This window comes from Talpa occidentalis, unplaced genomic scaffold, assembly GCF_014898055.3.
Source record: "Talpa occidentalis isolate TD23 unplaced genomic scaffold, MPIMG_talOcc4v2.1 talOcc4.4, whole genome shotgun sequence".
Taxonomy (NCBI): domain Eukaryota; kingdom Metazoa; phylum Chordata; class Mammalia; order Eulipotyphla; family Talpidae; genus Talpa; species Talpa occidentalis.
In genome coordinates, this window is record NW_023604295.1 from 41,960,011 (window position 1) to 41,981,175 (window position 21,165).

Genomic DNA, 21,165 nt, shown 5'->3' on the forward strand with positions numbered 1-21,165 from the left:
ACAACATTGAAGGACCCTTTCTGCTTTAGCTGTCTACCACTCTGCCTAACTCTGTTCCAAAAGAATACGTACTGCAGCTTACAAACACGAAAACATTCATGGTGTGAATTACGAGGGTGCTCCTGAGTGTTCTTATTTCAGTCAGCGGTAAATTTATGAGGCTTGTTTGTTTTGGCGATCTCGAAAGATGCCTAAACAGCGGATGGGGCGGAGAGGTTTCTCCCACAAGGCTGCGCGGCGGGGCCCTGCCTTTCTCTTTCCACCATCTTGGTCGCTGTGGAGGTGAGTGAGATTCCTGCCGCTGAACTTTGGGAACAAATATTTAAGGTGGGCCCCACCATATGACTCCGTGAGGCACCGGTGTGTCTTGGAGGGTCTGTCAGCTAGGGATGCCTATGGGTTACAGCAACCGGGAGGATAGGATGGAGGGGATGTGGGACGGATGGTGGTAGTCTCCCTGACGCCCAGGGTTCGGGATACTTCCTGTGCCCTGGCGGAGTGAACTATGAAATACTTGGTCTGCAGTTACCGTTTGGCCCAGTGGCTCTCTTGGGCTCCTTTGGCTGTTTTTTCCCCCTATTTTCATCTATTTCAAACCCAGTTTTACTGGTCTACAATCTCTTCCTCAGCTTTCGCATTCAGTGTTTAAAAGTCTGCGAGTGTGCCACTTTGAGACATTTTTTTCTTGATGATTGCATGAATCTTTCTAGTGCTTCGTTTTTTAATTTCTGGGATTATTTATCAGTGTGTTTTGTCACTTTTTTTTTGGCCTTTTGGTGTTTTGTCACTTTTTTTTTTGGTTCTCTGAGGTTTGTATGTCTTGCCAGATTGAGCTTTATGTCTCTGTCATGCCATAATTTTGCCCACACTGTTAATTTGAAATGCCGATCAAAAAAGAATTTGTCTAACAAGGTTAAATGAAAGGGGAAGCGATGAGAAATTTGCGTTATTTTAATCTGACTTTTTTGGTTTGTTTCAGGCCTGCTGGGAACAGGACTTCTAAAATATGGCTGGAAGGTACGCGTTTTCAATATTGTGGGTTTTTGTTTCCTGGCTTAGATCTAAATGAGAGCCTAAAAAGTGGAGGAGGCAGGGGAATTAGATTTTTGTTATAGGAAACTTTTTGGTAGTGATCGTGATGCATAAGATACTGGTGGTTTAAGTTAAATGAGCTGTTATAGGTAATAACTTACGATTAATATGTATTTTGTGTGTCTTAGGCTATGGTCCAAGGCCATTTTTGCTGGCTACAAGCGGGGTCTCCGGAACCAGAGGGAGCATACAGCTCTTCTTAAAATTGAAGGTGTTTATGCCCGAGATGAAACAGAATTCTATCTAGGCAAGAGATGTGCTTATGTGTACAAAGCAAAGAAGTAAGTTTATTTTATTATGCATTTTCAATTTTTACTTAAAAGAACTAAAAATGTTGGTAAAGTTATTGGTAACAGCCCTGGCTGCTACCCTGGGTCTTTAAGTTCATGGGAGCTTTTAGAAGGATGTCACTTTCTTGGATTCTGTCATAATTGGGTATCTTCTTCACTTGGACAAATATAACTGTAAGTTGTTTTCAAGGAAAGAGCCAACATATACTATGATCCTCCTCAGGTTTATTAGAGCCCTCTATAACCTAATTCATTTTCTTTCCTTGAAAATACTTTTTTTTTTTTTAAAGATTTATGTATACAAGAACTGAGGTGCAGGCCAGGGTTTGGAGGGGGGTGAGAGGATTCACCAGAGACAGTGGGGAACAGAAAAGGCGGATTGACTGAAATACATTGCTGAGGGGAGCGACGGGCATGTCAGGAGAGGTCTGCTGTGCCATGTGGGTATCTCCCTGGAGGGAGATCGAATTCGTGCTGCAGTGGCTGCGGATAGCTTCATAGGTTGTGTCTTAACCCCTTATGCTACCACGGAGGCCCCCAAAATACATTTTTTAAACATGCTCTAGGGCTTTGATTCTTAATCCTGGATTCCTAAGCACATTCCAAACCTATTAAAATCCTGGTGACAGACTTTTATGTTTGCCCCTTCTTAAAAACTTTATACGAACACTGTATAAAGTCCCTTCCAGTAAGTGCCAGAGTCATGTCATTAAGGAGCCTCTAAGACCTAATGTATTCGGGCTTTTTCTATTTCTATTCTTAAACCAGGTAGGAGTTTGTCACTTGGTATTTTCTGTCCTGGAAGCTAGGGGGCATACCTTAAACATAGACTGCTTCCTTAGTTTCATTTCAGTGTTAACTTACCAGAGGTCTCATTTAACTATTTAAAATTGCAAACAAATTCCTCCCTCTTGCTACATACAAGCATCCTTACACTTGTCTCCCTTTGCTTTATTTTTCAATATCAGAGCTGTTACCAGCTGACAGTCTATGTATGTATTTATTGGTTATTCTCTGAAAACGATTGTTTTTAAGCTATATTTTACAAAATTAGAGAATTAGATTACAAAAATGTCTGGCATAAAGTAGGAACTCAAATATTTGATGGTGTCTCAGATTTTAGTTTCAGAGCTAACTAAGTGGGTAATGAGTTAAGAGCCACTGGTCTAGAGGTTGCCTGGTTACCTGAGTTTTCATGACACTCTTTATCTCCTTTTAAAATCAGCAACACAGTGACTCCTGGTGGCAAACCGAATAAAACTAGAGTAATCTGGGGAAAAGTGACACGTGCCCATGGAAACAGTGGCATGGTTCGCGCAAAATTCCGAAGCAACCTTCCAGCTAAGGCCATAGGACACAGAATCCGTGTGGTAAGTACAGTCTTGGCAATATGGCACCATGCTGAGTCAAACTAAGCTTAAAGATTTGGGCTTTAACTTAGAAGGGCTATTATAAAATGTCAAAAGTAGAATATGCTGCAAAATTAGGCTTCTGTTTACATATATTTTGTAACACCACATTCTTTGTATTATAGAAGATAAAGGCAAAGTGTTTAAATGAATTGCCCCTAGATTTCAGATTTTGCTTATGCTGGGGGTGGGGGGGGGAGAGTGGTATTTTAATAAATAATTTGGCAGTAAAATAATTAGAAGATAAAACTTCACACCCTCCCAGTCATAATTCTTAATATTTTCCCTTCTCTTTGTTGTCACTATCTTGTTAATAGGTGTTATTAGCCTTATTTTGTAGAACAAAACATAATCGTGTTTCTAAATCTCAGGACTTTGACTCTAGGTCTTCAAATAGTTCCTGTAAGTGTTCCCAAGTACTGGTTCCTCAACAGGCATGCTCACCTAGAAACTAAAGGCTATAAAACACATACCCTCTTCTGTTACTATTCTTAATGTTTTTCCTTCTCTTTGTCGTCACTATCTTGTTGAAATAGGTGTTGTTAGCCTTATTTTGTAATTCCCCATCAGAATTAAAGTCATCATTTAATAACTTTCAGAGATGAATTTAAAAATTTATCCATATTGTAGTTTATATCTGTGAATTTGTATGTTACTTGCACCTAATGTTTTTATTTGTTCTTTTTTCCCTACCCAGATGCTGTACCCCTCAAGGATTTAAATATACTGAAAGCCCAATAAAAGTGGATTTGTTCTTGTATTTTGTTAAATGGTGTTAAAAACTGTCCTAAATATTGCTGATGTGTGCTTAAAATGTTAGCAGTAATCTGTCATTTTCAGGGTGCATAGATAACAACTGTATATAATGATTACACCGATTTAGACATGGAGACAACTGGGTATTCCAAGGGTAGAAAACAGATTTCAGTCAATATATACATGAAACATGAAAAGATTTCTACATCAAAATGGATTTCTAACTTCTCCATAACTAAGTTTACTTCAGCTTGGTTATTGTGAATTATTGCATGTACTGGTAACTACCTTCATTAACTTAAGAGTCAGTGAAAGAAGCTTAAAATGATCCAGGCCTCTTAAAAATCCTTTTAATGTGTACTTGCTCAGTATAGATTAGCTGGAAAACTTAAGGCTTAAAAATGGTAGTTGGGAGAATATTGGTGGTAATGGACAGATTGTTCATGCAAGCAGAAATGAAAGATCCTTGGGATTTGTGACTAGACAAAGCGTTCCAGTATAGAACCAAGGCATCAGTTTGCAGTATGGTCCCTATAGACTTAATTGATGCAGTAGCCACGTTCTTTTATTAACCACATCTTGATATTCCACAGAAAAATTTAATCAGGAATCTTGAGTTCGCCAAATTGAGGTTTTTAAAGTTTTGAAATGAATTTGCGTTCTTTAAGCAGATGCCAGGAAACAAATAGCATGCTAAAAGTGGACTAGCATGTGAGAGGAGAGATTACAGAAAAGGAATAAGGGCACTAACTAGTATATGGCAGTTTTAAGATCAGTGGAGGTCTTCAAAGTTACTCTTGTAATTTTGGGCTTGTGTGTATTGCCTTGGGCTAGCAGCAGTTGGAAATTTTGACCCCAAGCAAATGGCGCCATTGGGTTATTGTACCATATTCAACCAGTGCGGTTCATGACACTACCTATTTGGAATTTGAAAGTTGAATTTGGGCAATCTGGGGTCAAAGGGTAGGAATTGCTAATTTACTAGAATGAGTTCTCAAAAAGCAGCTAACAAATTAGAAGTACCTTTATTGTGTCAGTTTAAAGGAACTCCATCTACTGAAGTGGCCACAGATAGGAGGGGCAATTAGACATTTCAGAAAAAGGAAAAGACGTGAAAGCAGAAGTCTTAAAGTGATAAAACACCAGGAGTAATTGGAAAGCGTGTCTACTGAATGAAATGGCCAGATTATGAAAGATCTTGTGTACTGTGGAATTCAGGCTATTGCAGGTAATCAAGTGGTTCTTGAGTATCCACCTTTACTATTTTGGAACCCCCAGAAGCAAACCAGTATACACCAAGGAAAAGGAAAACCACATAGGCTTTGCTGTCTGAACTGAAATTTTTGAGCACTGAAATAGAGCAGAATCTGTAAACAATGAGAACTCTAAAACCAACTAATTGTGAGGAGTCCCATGCTCCTAAATTTGGTTGTTGGATGGTTCGCTACATTTGTAAAGCCAGAAGCAGGAAATGGCTTTTGGGGCAGGGGAGGAGTGTGGAGGGGATGTTGAGATTGAGGGAAAAGGGTGCTCAGCTGTGATTTTGTGCGGGAAGGCAGATGGTTATTCAGGACTGGGTAAGGCACACAGGAGAGGGAAAACGGTACTTGTCAAGTTTAAAAAAGTACAATGTGGTATTGTGAATGTGATTAATGGTAGAAGACACATGGGAGTGGTTAAGACAATGGTTAGGTGTTGAGCAAAGAAGGGAAAAACCCTTGGAGAAATCTGAGTAAATGCAGTGAGTGGCAAGTGAATAGAACAAGCAAATTAATGCCTGCTTTCCACTGGTGGTATGTAACACTTGTAAATGAGAGGATGTGTTGTTTCATGGCTCCCATACTGAGGATTTGGTCAACTGAAGATAGACTTCAAGCCAAAGTTAGCACTGAAGGTGTGTATTTCACAAAAATGAGTGTGCATGGCTAAGTACATTGTGGATGAGTCCATTGAAAGCCTCACCTCTGCAGGACTAGTGCTAGAACTAGGAATTTGAAGATGACTGCTGCTGTTTACAGTGCAGTTTTCTTTGTGGTTGTCCTCTTGTGGAAAGAAGACAAGTTTTGAAATCGACTTGGATCCTAACAAATAGTGGGATGATAGACACATTACGTAAGTCTACTGGTAAGGTGGAGTACATGCTCTTCAATAAATTGTACATTTTCGAGGATTTTCTCCTATTAACATAGTTCCTAGTAATTCACAAGATTCAGTTTTTGTTGAGTAACTTCCAGCTCCTGGTTCTCACTTTTTTTTCATGGCATCACGATGATTTGTACAAATTTTCGATCTTGTAGTCCTTACAACTGTTTTAAAGGTAGAGTATCTTTAATGCAAAAATCCACCAGTCTCTTCTTGGGTTAATGCAGTTGCAAATCTTGGTTTTATAAGAGTTAAGGGATGGGATGAATATTAATGGGTATATCGTTGGTTTTATTAAAAATTAGCTAAGTGGGACTAAAATTGATAACGAGTCATTTTCAAAGTGAAAATTACTCAGCCTTTTATAGCAAAACATTGCAGCTGTTTCTCAACTGCCTGAGTAAAGACGCCCGCATACCACCATCCCATTACCATCAACAACCACTAGTCTCCCTGTTATAGGACAGGGAGAGGGGCAGCCCAAGCCCCGCAAACCTGCCTATTCTAAATGGGTTCTGCCATCCGCCGCATCAACACAAAACATAGGAGACTTTAATGGGAAGGAACTTTAATAAAACTAGGAAACAATACAGGTAAGGCAAAGAGTCTAGTTTCTAAATGAAGCACCTAAAGTTACCCATCCCCTCGTGGGTAAAAGTCCATCCAAATGGGATTGGCCCAGAGCAAGGCCCCAAAGCCTGCCACAAGTCTAAAGCATCTTCCAGTGGGGACCCACAGAAAAGGGTCACAAACAACTGGACAAGCCCGGAAGGAAAAGAGCAAAATCAACATCCAGATAAAAGCTGCCATGGTCACCTCCCCACGGGTCTCACCCACATCTGTGTCACCCCGTCCACGACCAAAAGACAAGCACAGTTTCTTCACGTGTCTCTAGGCTCCATGCGCCTCCTCCAGGTCTCCTGGCTCCATCCTGCTCCTTCCTTCCTCAGTCTCTTCTGCAGCTTCCCTCTTCCTGCTCAGCTCCACCCTCCCTTGGGTGGGGCAGGGAAGCTGGAACCTCCCCCTTTCCTGGGGACCACCCTGTTACATCCCCAGTGGCCGGCTCACATGTTCCGCCCAACGGGTACCGAAAGCCGCGCGCAAAGAAACGAGATGGACGTGACGCAATTCTCCGCGGGTGACGCTAGCCAATTGAGAGGCTTCTTTCCTCCGGTGAGGGGCGGGGCTGGCGCCCCGCGCCGAAGCGTCACGTACTCCATGGTAACGACGCTCGGCCCGAAGATGGCGGCCGAGTGGGCTGGAGGCACGGGTTGCTCTGGGTCAGGCCTAAGCCCAAGCCCGTGGCTGTGGAGCGGTTCTTTGTGGGTCCGAGGGGTTTTACTTCTGTTGGGCGGACTCCGCGCAAGCTCCACGTCTGTTCCTGTCTCCTTGGACAGTTCTCCTTGCCGGCACCACGTCCCCTCTGACACTGAGGTAGGGCGACGGAGGGGCTGTGGCGGGCCTTACCGGGGTAAAGTATTATGGATGGGAATGGCATAGATAGTAGTGATTAAAATAAGGCTATCTGCAGCAAAAAGCGAAATTGAACCAGAGACTGAACTCTTTCAGGACTGTGATCTGCTATCAACTCTCTTCTGGCTCCCAGCAAAGTGACTGAGTTAGGCACTAAGAACATCATCACTTTCTTGTGCGGAGGGTTGTGCTTAGCAGGTAATTCAAGAGCAGTGGTTTTCAAACTTAACATCAGAATCAGCAGGCGGGACTTGTTAAAATACAGATTGCTGCCACACTCCACTTTCAGAGTCTTTAATTAGGTCTGGTGGATTTCCAGAATTTGCAATTCAAATTCCCATGTGGTTGATGCTGCTGCTTTTTCCAGGACCACACTTTGGGAATAGCTGATTTAAAGGTTTGGGAAGGAATAGACCCAGATAAAGGCTTTCAGGGAGTCTCTGGAGACACAAGTCAGGTTAATTTTAAAGTGACTTCATCCCATTGCTTGCGGTACCTTGTTCACTAGCCCTGGAAGTGCCTGCCTCTTACCCACTCTATTTTTCTCTCTTTCTGAATTCTTTCAGTCTAAATTCACTAATCTCAAGGCAGCCTGCAGAAAATCCCAGCAGAATGCTCTTTTCATTTGGCACTATGACTTCTCTGTCCTGTCTTATGGCACTTAACCAGGTATTGCTATGTGGCGATGGATTTTTTTTTCAAGCATGTCTTGCCTTTGTTCTAAAATTGTAAGGTTCCTTGGAATAAGGTCTGTATCTTATGGAGAAATCTTTGTTTTCTCCGCAGTGCATAGGGTAGAGGAGTCCCACAATAATAAGTATTCTTCGAGCAAAGGAGACACGGTACTTGGTGGAGGGGTGCAGATTGTGATTGGATTTATGATTTATCTTACTACTTTGTTATCAAGAAAGATCAGTTTAGAAATTCTCAGTTCATTCCAGAAATCTAAGACCACTCATTTTTATGGTAATTTCCAAAAAAGTTCTTGATACTGTTCCATGTGTACGAAAAGAATAAGTTTGGGTTTATAGCTGTATTGCGGCTTGTATCATGACACTGCATGTTGGCTGAATATATTTATTTATTTGGTCTCAGCAGCATTGATGTTTAGAGTACATTATTGTTTATCATCACTATGCTGGATGTATTTATTTACTGGTTGCAAGTTTATTCCTTTAAGTGACATGTCCCCAATTCTTCCACTCCCCCTCGACTCCCCCCTCCTTTGAAAAACATTTCCACATAGTCCTGCATTTCTCTCTTTTAATTTGGATTAAAACAAAAGAAAGCATTTCAAAGAACCTCAATATTTCAATGCTAGAAGAAACTTAATAACTTTTCTTCTGGTGGTGGTTGCAGGTTTACAAATCTACAATTTTTTATACTTGAACACTTTCATGAATACAGAAATTATCTCGAGAGACAGTTGTTTTGCTTTTTTCCAGCTCAATGGAGCTGAAAACTCTTCCTGAACCTTCTACCCACTATTCCTATTTTTTTTTATGTTTTTTCTTTCTTTTTTTTTTTCTTTTTTCTACCACTATTCCTGTTTTTGTCTCTTGGTTGAGGAAACTGAGTAGTGATACTGCCTCAGATAGTTAAAGCACGCTACTTAGTTATTTTTGAGAGTTCTCATTCCTAGTTAGTTTTTCTAATTCATTACAGAGTATGTAAGAACAAGCCCTCCTAACCATTCTCTTGAAGCTGGACGCAGATATAAGCAGGAACTGTTTTTTGTATCAGTTCAAGTAATTGCACCTCTGTTCATTGCTAGCAGGAAATGACAGTAACTTTTTTTGGTGGTGGTGAAGAACTACAAGACATTTTGACTTGTTCTCTACTATAACCTCTAAGTTTTGTTTTTACTTAATATTATGTAAATGAGAAGAAAACCAACACCAGAATAGTATGATTAACTCCCATGGATCTATCATCCAGCTTCAACACTTTATAATATTCTGTCATTTTTGTTTCATATATATACTTCTATCCATTTCCCACACTCCCAATTGTTATTGTTGCTTTAAAAAAATTTTTTTAAGCTTTATTGTATTTATTTTTGCATACAAGAACTGGGGTATAGGCCAGAGGATTCACCAGAGACAGAGTAGGGAACAGAATAGGCAGATCCACTCAAATACTCTGCTGAGGAGAGCAGTGGGTGAGACAGGAGAGGTCTGCCATGTGGGTTAGCTCCCTGGCAGGGCATCCAACTCAGGTTGCAGTGGCTGGTGATAGCTTGATATCACTGAGACTTTAACCTCCTGCACTACCAGGGAGGCCCCTCTTTGCTTTATTTTTTAAATTGAGGTATACTTAACCTACAATAAAATGCAATGTATTTTTGACTGTTTGCTGTGGTTATTATATGTAACGTGTATTTATGACACATAGTAAAAGTTTACATTCATATTAAATGTAGGAACTTTCCAACAATATAGTTTTAACTGCATTTACATCCTGCCCTATTGCAATTAGTCTTTGTATATTTTGAATAAGAAGAGACAAATGTAGTGTTATATCTAAGTAGTTTCCACCATATCCAAGGTCATCCTATGATATAAGCATTTTATAGTTTTTCACTTTACATTTAGGTGTATAAGCCATTTTGAGTTTGTTTTTGGGAAGGATGTAAGGTGTGTCTCTATATTCAATTTTTTTTTCTGTGTAAATATCCTGTTGTTCCAGTGCCATTTCTTGAAAAAACTATTAGCTCCAATGTAATTCGTTTGTTTTTCTGTCGAAGATAATTTGACTTTTTTTTAGTGGGTTTATTTCTGGACCCTCTATTCTGTTCCTCTGATACATTTGTCTCTTCTTTTGCCAGTAATATACTCTCTTGATTACTGTAGCTTTGTGGTAAATCTTGAATTCAGGTGGCATCATTCCTCCAACTTTGATCTTATTCTGTGTTGTATTGGTTTTTCTGGGTCTTTTGCCTTTCAGTATTAACTTTAGAGTCTTGCATAAATAAATCTTAAAAATATATATAAATAAATAAACTTTAGAGTCAGTTTGTTAATATTTCCAATATAACTTGCTGAGATATGTTGAATCTATAGATACTGTTGGGAAGAACTAACTTCTTGACAATGTTGAGTCTTCTTATCCATAAATATGGAATATCTCTCAATTATTTATTTTTTCTGGATATTTTATTTGAAATTCGGTTTATTAATTTTAAATTGGGGCTTCAATTAACTAATCTGTGCAACATTTTAAAAAATTTCAAATCTATTTCTTTTTTAGGTCATAAATAAGGTCCATCTTAAGGCAAACCATGTTGTAAAGAGAGATGTTGATGAACATTTAAGAATCAAGACTGTCTATGATAAAAGTATAGAAGAGTAAGTACACCTTTATTTTTCATCTTTTTCGTTAAGAGTTTAAGTATTAAAGATCTTTTCCTGAATCTTGCTATATTGTAGATTTGCTATAGGTGCCTCTAGTATTGTAATAAATTACAATTACTGGGAAAAAAAAGATAATTTTACCTGAAGTTTATGTAATATTATATTGCAGTCTTACTTTGATTTTAAAATATGGGGGTAAAAGATATTTTCATCTTTTGCCCAAGTTCCACAGGTGCTAATGCACTTTCAAAATGGAATTAAATTAAAAAATGCTTTTAAGTTTGGAAAAATAAAGGCCATAGGATATGATTAAAATCTATGCATTGGACTGTTTACAATAACTAAGCTTTGGAAACAACCCAAATGCCCAAAAATAGATGACTGGATCAAGAAGATGTGGTACATATACACCATGGAATATTACTCAGCATTCAAAAAAGATAAACACATGCAATTTGCAGCAACATGGATGGCGCTGGAAAGGATTATGCTCAGCGAAATAAGCCAGAAAGAAAGAAAGAAAAAAAAAAATACCGGATGGTCTTGTTAGGGGGAAAAGGCGGTCCCAAAGCAAATTCCATACAGGCTTTGTGGACTCCACCCTCACCCCAGGTCAAAGCCAAAGACACTGGGAACTCCAAATCCCATCACCACCAAAGGGAAGGTGGCTGGGACCTGAGGGTGGGGTTAAGCAGCCAGGTGGATACAAAAGGCAGACACGTGGGCTTTGGGGGGCTCTCTCTCCATTTTGGGCTCTGGGCCAGCGCGGAGCCTCCGGCCAGCTCTGGGAGTGACTTTGGGTTTCCAGGTCGTCGGATCGGGTAGGACGCATTAAAGACTTTATTTCCCTATTTTCTCCCTGAGTTGTACATTTTCCTTATTTCCTTTCCTCTTGTAAATAAACCTTTTATTAACCCTTTTGTGTGTGTCTGTAGTAGAGTATTCATAAGTCCCTTTAAAGCGCGCGGGTGAGGACCCACAGCCAGGAACCCGTTTAATATCGGGGTTGCTCTATAACAGTCTCACTCATAGCAGGAATCTAGAAAACTTAAATAGTTCCTTAGGACCAGGAAAAAGAATAACTATAAGAAAGTAAAAATCAAAATCAACAAACAACTATGAACCAGAAACACTCTATGGGGGATGGGGAGGGGAGGGATTGGGGTCAAAATAAGGGGGTTGCAATTGTATGGGGAATATAAAAATAAAATTTATTAAAAAAAAATCTATGCATTTGATAGTTTAAACAGGATAAATGTGGATCTACTTGTGTGTGGACAGTAGCAGACCTGGAAGAAACCTCCTCACTAAATACTTGGGAGGAAAAATAGAAGGAATTATTAACATGCAAAAGAAGAACACTTACAAAATTATTAACCAGAGAGAAGATATATTGATTTTTTATTTAGTATAAGAAGCATCCAGAGAACATATATTACGACTCCATAGTGGTTTATGTAGTGATGTTAGGAGTGGTTGATGTCTTCCCCCATGTTTAACTTTCCAAATGAATGGATAACATGGGATCATGCCTAGCGTTGTGCTTTTGCACAGAGTACACGCTCTAATGCTCTAATGAGGTAAATTGAGATTTAAGGGCATTGATAATGCTTCCACATGACATTTCTTGGGGCCCCAGCCAGATGCATTGTGAATAAATAAGTGGTGCTCTGCTCTAGTATGGCAATTCTTATGTATTGTGTCATTTTCAGGTTGCTTCCTGAGAAAAGATACCTTGTAAAGGTATGTAATAAATACTAATGGCTTCAATTGTATATTAAAATGTGTGCATTTTATTGTATGTAAATTGTACTTCAGTAAAGAAAATATACACATGACTATTTTGCAGATGACTGAGTCAAAGATGTAGGTAGTATATATGTTTGTCATTTTTTCCAAAGGTGTTTTTGTGAGGCACTTGCCAAAACTTTGTTAGTACAATCCTCTCATTTTTTCACTTCTAAGTTTTAGGAGAGCAGGACATGATGAGGATAGGGTTAAATTGATGATTTTTGAAATACACTGAGAACACCATTCTCTTGGAGGAAATGTTTGTTTTCCTGAAGATTAATTGACCTAATAGTGTGATATGCCAAATTTGTTTATAGAGGTACCAACCTATCAGTTTTTTTTAATGGTGCAGAGTTTTATACACAAATTAAATCAATTCATTATGGATTATAGAAGTTTCTAAGAAGTTTCTAAGGTTAAAGTACATCTTATAAGTACATCTTATAAATCTTATAAGATTTTCTTAACATATACTCCTTTAAAAAATTAACATATACTCCTTAATGTTGGAATCATCTAAAATCAATCTCAGATTTGAAGTAATTTAGATTAGTAACTGAGATTTAGGTTTTCTAATATTCTATTTAAATGGAGGTAGGGAAGAAAGTTTCTACCTAGTGGTCTTTCTCCAAACTCAACTAGAAAGCAAGGAAAATTCCTTTTGTCTATACTTACTCTCTCCCCTATCCCTTGCCATGTAACCTTTACTAAGTAGTACCTATATTCCAGAATTTTGAGACTTTTCCTTTTTATCTCTCAGTCACTAACAATTTATGCTTATTTGTTTAAAATGTAATTTACCCCTTAACTATAATTCTAACTGGGTTTGTTTTTCTTAAACTTTTGTTTAGAACAAACTTTTCCCACAAGCTATTTCTTATTTAGAGAAGACTTTTCAGGTTCGTAGACCTGCAGGAACTATCTTACTTAGCAGGTATGTCACATTAAACATATATCATTTTCTTTAGTTATTTAGTATTCTACCCTCCAGCCTACCAATATGGCAAATTTTGAATTTTATACTAGGATATTTAATATACTTATATATACTGCAAGTATTTAAAAATAATTAGAAACAAGGCCTCCCTGGTGGTGCAGGGGTTAAGTCTCAGTGCTATCAAGCTATAGCCAGCCACTGCAGCACGAGTTCGATCCCTGGCCGGGGAGCTAACCCACATGGTGCAGCAGAATTCTCCTGTCTCACCAGCTGCTCCCCTCAGCAGTGTATTTCAGTGAATCTGCCTGTTCTGTGCCTCACTCTGTCTCTGGTGAATCCTCTTACCTCCCACACCTCTGGCCTACACCCCAGTTCTTATATGCATAAATAAATAAAATAAATCTTTATAAAAAAATTAGAAAGCATTTCCTGGGTAATCATTCTTTGTCTGATTTTCCTATCATGAGGTAGCCCACTCGATCTTAGAGTGTAGTTGTCTCCTATTTCCCACAGCCCCTTCCTCCCTCCTTCCTGTGTTGACAGTATTGATTTTATGAAGTATTTGAGTGTTTGAAATCCCAGATCAGGAAGATTTCACATAGAGCCAAAATTCTTTTTTAGTTCACTTATCTAACTGAAATGGTAACCAGTATTAATGAGCTAATAATATAGAACTACTAGGTTTTTTACAGTTTTTTTAACTGCTGTGAATTTTTCTTTCTTTTTACTTACTTATTTTTGTAATTAAACTTTGATGTACAAATGAAGACAATGTGCAACAAACCAATACCTCCGGAGGGAAAATGACCCCCATAGATACTGTACTGGAGAATGTGCAGAGCATACGAAATGTGGCCCTGTTATAGTTCCTGAGGAGCACCTCCAGGTAATTCATCTTGCTCTTAACCAATGTTTTTTGCTCTTTAGCATAAACTTAGGCTAGCTTTCAAATCTATGTGTCACCAAGAAACTTTTACAGACTTAAGTTCAAAAACTTCTCTTCTACCAAAAATAATCAGAGGTGTGCTGACTTCATTCTTTCATTGGTTTTCAAGTGAATTTAATGATATTTTTTCTTTACCCCCATACCCCTTTTTTCAACTTATCTCTGGGGTTGCTGAATCATTTCAGCTTAGAACTTTATCTGTCAAACATCTTTTAGAAAAACAACATCAATTATTTTGGCTGACAGTTTGACATTATCTGTTAAAATAAAAAATGTCTGTATGCTTCTATCCTACCTGGAAATGTATTCCATAAGAATACTTACAACTGTATGATATATGTTCAAGGAGATTCATTGCAAAACTATAAAAATACTTATAATCATATTAATTAAATTATGGTGTAACCATATATTGTAATAGTATGCAACTATTAAAGTAGATCTCCATACACTGACTTGAAAAGATATTTTAACTCTTAAATGAAAAAAAAAAATAGCAAATTGGTATGTGTAGTTAGCCCATTTTATTTAAAAATTGTAATAAATTATTCAGATTTCAGTAAAGTTTAAAAACATGAAATACAAGTTATGAAACAATCTAGAGGTATATGTATAGTTATAATTCTAGACACATAACAAAATGTTGATGGTTTTTTTTAAGAGTTGGGTTGTGATTTTTTCTTTGTTAAGCTATGTATTTTTGTAATGTTCTGAGTATTTTATAATAAGCATATATTACTTGTATCAGGAAAGATAAAAGTTTTAAATGTATATACCAGAAAATCAATTTATTACAGATATGTATTTGAAAATATTGGTATAAACTTTTTTCTTCTAATGAACTATGTTCTCTCATTTCTTAATGAAAAAGAATACATTAGTGAATATTGACTTTCTAATCAAAATAAAGCATAAATTGAGATGTTTATTTTGTAATTTAGTAAAGGCTTTTAGAACCTTATGTATTGGCATGAATACAACTAACTTACACAGCTTTTATTTCTTCTCTCAAATTTCTTGAGAGTACAAATGGTTTTAAGGATAAACTGCACTGTAGGAAATCCATCTCTTTCCCGAGACACTTAGAGACATTTCCTAGACACTTTAAGATATACTTATTTTCCTTTTTTAAAGGTATTTTTTCTTTATAATTTTTTTGATTTTCCAAATTCTGCTTTCTACTTACCTTTTTGGGAGTCCTTTTTTTTTTCCAAATAAATGAGCGATCATGGAAAAGAATGCATAAAAAGTCACAACTTTTTGTTACATCATTAGTAGATTAAAATAATTGACTTTAAAAATTGTAAATTCATGTATTAGAGAAGCAAGAATGAACAATGTAATAAAATGGGGGTTTATGTTTTTTCCTCTCTCTACATACTTCCCTTACAGCTAAAAAAAGAGAAAGAATCACTTCATTGATTTTTCTATTTATAATTTGGAAATTATGTTTCTTTAGAAACTTTGATAGAAGTCCTCTAAAAAGCAGACATAACAAGGGCAGTGTAAGATTCGCTTACAAAGTTAGAAACAAAAGTAGTATTATAACAGGACTAACTTTTTAGCATAATATATTTTTGTTATCTAAATTTTTAATATGATAGAGGAATTACTTTGTAATAGGAAATATATTTTTGTTAGATAAAAAGTTTTATTCAATTTTGAAAAGCTATAGATTTGCATGAAGTTGCAAAAAAAATTACAGTAGTCCCCCTTTATCCACGGGGGATGCATTCCAAGACCCCCTAACTAGAAGCCTGAAACTGTGATAGTACCACACCTTATATTTTCTGTTTTTTTCCCAGCCTATGATAAAGTTTACGCATACCTATGATAAAGTTTAATTTATAAATTAGGCACAGTAAAAGATTAAAAACAATAACTAAAGCAGGATAATAATAATAAATGTTATGTGAATGTGACCTCTTTCTCTAATTCTCAAAATAATCTTGTAGGTAATATATTTTGACTGTGGTTGACCATGGGTAACAGAAACTGTGGAAAGTGAAAAAGCAGATAAGGGGGAACTACTTGTATATGCAGTAAAGTCCCTTTCACTTACTTTCAGGGTTTAAAATCCTTTTCTGTCTTTTTTGCATCCTGATTGGTGCTCTTTATGAACAGCAATTGTTTTGATTATGATTGTACGTTTATGACCATTTTATATGAAGTTCAAGTTTTAATAAAATAAAATCAAAATTAGAGATAGAAAATGAGTAGGAGGAGATATGGATTTAGACAAAAGTTCAGGGATAATAAATAAAAATAAAAATAAATAAAAGTAAAATGAACTAATAATATTATTAAAAAATAAAATTGCATATTTAAAGTCTGGATTTAGTATTAGGCTAAAAGTCCCTATAGCTAACCATATCTCTGGTCTGCTTTTCTGTTGCCCCTCATGGGTGCAGCCATGCAGGGTCTGCCGTGGGGGTAAGTGGCCCTGTCCAGCAGTGGGTGCGCAAGACCAAGAGGGTATCCGGGATGCAGACTTTGTTCTTTATGTTGGTGCTCTGGCCACCGAGAGGTGCAGCCATGAAAACATCATCTCTTATGCAGCCTATTGCCAGCAGGAAGCAAAAATGGACAGGTAAACTTTCCCCTGAGACGTATTTCCCAAGACATAATATAGAAACTCATAAAATATACCATATTTTATTATTTAGAGTACAGGAAGTTTGCATAGGCTGGACGGCCTCCAGCAATGAGAAACTGCACACTGCCTGGATTTGGGATGTGGATGGCAGAGACCAGGCGATAGGACTGTTACTTATAAGGTTATGCCAGTACCCACTCCAGAGGAAAAGTTACAGTCAAGTTAATTTTCTTTCAAAGTAAATGCCTTTCTAGGGAAACAATTTGAAGTTTAATTTTAGCACTGATGTGCTAAAACTAGCAAGTGAGGTGTTAAGATAGCTGTTTATCTAATTATCATGTCATTTGATATGTGCTGCTTCTAGCTAAATTTTCCCTTAAAAATTCAGAGTCCTTTTTCTTTAATTTACAAAGGAGTTCCCAAAACAAGTTTCCAGTGAGGTAACCTTGAAATCAAAAGTCATTATTTGGGCCTCCTTGGTGGTGCAGGAGTTAGAGTCTCCCCTATCAAGCTATCCCCATCCACTGCAGCATGAGTTTGCTCCCTGACCAGGGAGCTAACCCACATATGGTGCAGTAGACCTCTCTTGTCTTGCTTGCTGCCCCCCTCAGCAGTGTATTTCTGTAGATCTGTCTGCTCTGCTCCCCACTTTGTCACTGTTGAATCCTCTCACCTCCTCACACCTCTGATCTATACCCCAGTTCTTGTAAGCATAAATAAATAAATCTTTAAAATAAAGTCATTATTTAGAGTACAGGAAGTTTGCCTGTACTTTACAGGCAAATCAATTAAAGGCAATAAAAACCTCCACTTCACAGAATAGATTTTATATAACATTCTGAAATCTAGGAGACTTAATGTGACTAATTTAGGAGAATGGTAGGACCATTGCCTGAGATTCCGAATGCTTATCTGTCAAAAGACTAGCTTGCTTTGAAGAACCATTTTATAGATGTATAATTCATTTAAGGAAAAACATAGAAGTATTAGTTGAACCAAGTGGGCAATACAAAGGAAACACTGGTGTGTGCTTCAGAATTATATTGCCAATTGTGAAGGTAGTGTAGAGGTCAAGTAACATTGTGAATTATGAAAAGCAGTCTGTCATGAAGATAGTAATTATAATTTCTTTTTAAGATTTTTTAAAATTTTATACAAGAACTGGAGTATAGGCCAGATGTATGGGAGGGTGAGGATTCACCAGAGACAGAGTGGGCAACAGAACAGGCAGACTGACCAAAATACACTGCTCAGGAGAGCAGTGGGTGAGTCAGGAGAGGTCTGCCATGCCATATGGGTTGCTCCCTGGCCGGCTGGGTATCAAACTTGTGCTGCAGAGGCTGCGGACAGCTTGACAGCACTGTGCCTGCGCCACCAAGGAGGCCCATTATAATTGTTGAGGCATGAAATATACTCAAAAATCTTTAGACTTAAGTTGTTGAAAAACCTTAGGGTCAAATACTGAGTGGTGTTACTAAAGGGGAAAGCACTGTGTTTTTTTGCAGCTATATTGTTTATTACTGTTTTTATAATTTGTGGTAAAAATAATGTATTTAATATTTTTCTTCTTCCCTGGGAAATTCATTAAATTTTATTTTTTTTATAATTCATGGTGCTTCAATGTCAAGAAAATATGGTATCTGAAGTGCTAAAAGAATGATAAATTAAGTTACTTAATAAAATGAGATGTTTTCTTGAAGTAGATGACTTTCAGAATATACCTTCTTAGTAGTGTGCTGTAAAATCATTCTTTTTTTTTTTTTAAGATGTATTAATTTAAGCATAGAAGAACTGGGGTGTAGGGGGTGAGAGGATTCACCAGAGATAGCGTGGGGAGCAGAACAGGCAGATCTACTGAAATACACTGCTGAGAGAGCAGTGGGCAAAACAGGAGAGGTTTGCTGCACCATATATGGGTTAGTTCCCTGGCTGGGCATTGGATTCAGGCCACAGTGGTGACAGACCTGAGACTTAACCCTTAGGCCACCAGGGAGGCCCCCAAATCACCATTTTTTATCTTAACTTGAAATAAACCATATGGAGGCCTCACTAGTGGCCTAGGGGTTAAAGACACAGCACTATCAAGTTATCACCAGCCACTGTAACATGAGTTCGATCCCCAGCCAGGGGACTCACATGGTGCAACAGACCTCTCCTGTCTCTCCCGCTGCTCCCCACTGCAGTATATTTCAGTAGATCTGTCTGTTCTGCTTCCCACTCTGTCTCGGGTGAATCCTCTCACCCCCCACACCTCTCGCCTACACTCCTGTTCTTGTATGCATAAATAAATAAATCTTTAAAAAGAAAGAAACCATATGGATTGAAGATCTTCTCATACACACATTCTTTTGAGTATGCTGTTGAATGTCAAAATAACATTGCAAAAACAGTGCGCATAATGATTCCATATTTGTTTTAAAGTCTTCTGTTTATACTAGAATGTGCTCAGGAAAAAGATCAAATAATTAGGGTTACCATCATGTCAATTTGCGAAGGACAAGTCTTGTTCTAATACTGAAAATCCTATATCCTGGAAAACTCCTTACTCCTGGACAAACTGGAATGGCTAGTAACTAAAAAGTAAAGCATACCAAATTACTGATAGTAGTTACCTCTGATAGTGAGAATGGGTTATAAAAACAAAATTTTCACTTTTTTATTTGTACATTTCTATGTTGTTTGGATATATACTTTTTTACAATTAGCTTTTATTACTGTTTTTTTAATAAAAAACAAGTTAAAGTGAACCTCTTTTAAAAATAGAATAGCATTCCTGGGGAAGGGGATTTATAATCCTATGTTGAGATAGGTCTAGATTAGTTCATCCCCTTTTAGCATCTGATAATACTGTAAGTACATAAGTATTTAGTTGTCCCTTGGTAAGAGAATCCAGTTTAGGAACTGTCGCATAGATGAGAAATCCCTAACCCAGAGGTACATTTCAATATCATTGAACTGCTATTATGTTTGTGTAAAGTACTTTTACATTTGGTTCACATTTGATATGAATGAGTAACTGAAAGAGTAAATGTTCTTTGTATCAGTGAATATAAAAGTCCTCATTTACATATATATGTTTTTCATATCTGGGGAGAGATTTTCAGTTTCTTCTGAGGAGAATGTTGATGGTGGAAAAAAGATTGGTATCTTTGAATCTTTTTTTTCTTTGAATCTTTTTGATGGAAGCAAAACTTTCCTTCAGAACTGCTCTGTTACTTTAATTAATTTCATGAATATTTGAGTGCCCAATAGGTTGCCAGCAGACTAGGTGAACATAGTAGACACCTGTGCCTGGCTCCTAGAGCTTAGAAATTATGAGGATGACAAATACTGGTAAAATAGATTGACAAATAAATACGGGGTATCCAAATGTAATAAATACCTCTTAGAAAGAAGGGTGCTGCAACAAAAGAGGGAAACAATTTAGAACAACTGGTCAAAGAAGGCCTCTTTTAAAAAGTGAAACTTCAGTTATAACTTAAGTATTGATAGACATCAACCTAAATGTTGATAGACTTCAGCCAAAGAATTTATATTAGGAATAAGCTATGTGGACTGTTGTGATTAGAAACCACTTTCATGAATACTGTGTTGGAGGATGAGAGCTTCAGAGATGCTAAATGTTTTGTTTTAAATGTTACAGGAAGTCCCTGGAGGGCTTTAAGCCTGGCTGTGACATCCATTTTATATTTTAGAGGTCACTGTGTGTATGTTATTGTAGTCCTTGAGTCTCATTATCAACATCTTTTAAAAAATGTTTCTAATGATATATCATTGACTGAAAGTTCCAATAATTTTTAAGTTCAGTCTTCACTGCTTCATTATAACACATTTACATTCAACAAACTGTGCATATCTAATATGTAAAATTGTGTGAATATTGACATATGTATATATATATAGTAAAATGGTTTTTAAAGGTAAAAAAATTGAGGTCACTGGCACTGTTTTGGGAATTCATACTTTTTCTAAGTGTGTGTTGTTTCAATTTTGAAGAAATTATACATACTGTATTTTTTATTTAAATAAGGCAAATGTTCTTTGTAAATAGGTGATTACAGTTTGGTTTAGTTTGTGGTAGTTCTGTGGTAAAATGTTAAGGTAGTGGTAGGAGAAAGGACCTTGAGTTTCCTTATCATTCTTTGCCACACCTTTAGAAAAGACTAGTAGATGCATTGTGGAACTGACTCAGTTACTCTAGGTCCTAGTCAGTTCCTGAATTATAAGCTTCCAGGCACAAAGAGATATGTAGAATTACATATATTCTAGAAAATGTACAATATGAAAGAAGATAGAAAGATGACTATCTTTGTGTGAATAAAAGGTAGTGTTAAGATGGGAAAAAGGTAATAATGAGATGGAGATAAGAATTCTCAGCAA

General features: G+C 37.2%; 2 protein-coding genes across 7 annotated transcripts in view; both read left to right on the plus strand.

Annotated features, from left to right (window-relative positions):
- Window positions 1-239: 239 nt before the first annotated feature.
- Window positions 240-2,812, plus strand: RPL35A (ribosomal protein L35a). The gene is made up of 4 exons (XM_037525392.2): window positions 240-327; window positions 980-1,017; window positions 1,221-1,373; window positions 2,608-2,812. Exons 2-4 carry the CDS (start codon window positions 1,007-1,009, stop codon window positions 2,795-2,797), a joined length of 354 nt encoding a protein of 117 aa, XP_037381289.2. The 5' UTR covers window positions 240-327; window positions 980-1,006; the 3' UTR covers window positions 2,798-2,812.
- A 4,085-nt stretch (window positions 2,813-6,897) lies between these two features.
- Window positions 6,898-21,165, plus strand: part of LMLN (leishmanolysin like peptidase) — a 75,370-nt gene continuing 61,102 nt past the window's right edge. For 5 of the 6 annotated variants that reach the window (XR_008553850.1, XR_008553852.1, XR_008553851.1 and 2 more), the window contains exons 1-6: window positions 6,898-7,123; window positions 10,412-10,509; window positions 12,228-12,258; window positions 13,158-13,240; window positions 14,012-14,129; window positions 16,601-16,779. Coding sequence is in view for 1 of the 6 variants with exons in the window: in XM_037525394.2 (XP_037381291.1) it covers window positions 6,908-7,123; window positions 10,412-10,509; window positions 12,228-12,258; window positions 13,158-13,240; window positions 14,012-14,129; window positions 16,601-16,779 (725 nt within the window). In the remaining 5 variants the exon portion in view is untranslated. The remainder of the gene's footprint in view (window positions 7,124-10,411; window positions 10,510-12,227; window positions 12,259-13,157; window positions 13,241-14,011; window positions 14,130-16,600; window positions 16,780-21,165) is intronic. The other variant, XR_008553854.1, reaches the window with a different exon arrangement.

Coding starts and splice junctions, on each gene's coding strand:
- RPL35A (XM_037525392.2), top strand. Junction 1,374..2,607: donor TATGTGTACAAAGCAAAGAA/GTAAGTTTATTT, acceptor TTTTAAAATCAG/CAACACAGTGACTCCTGGTG.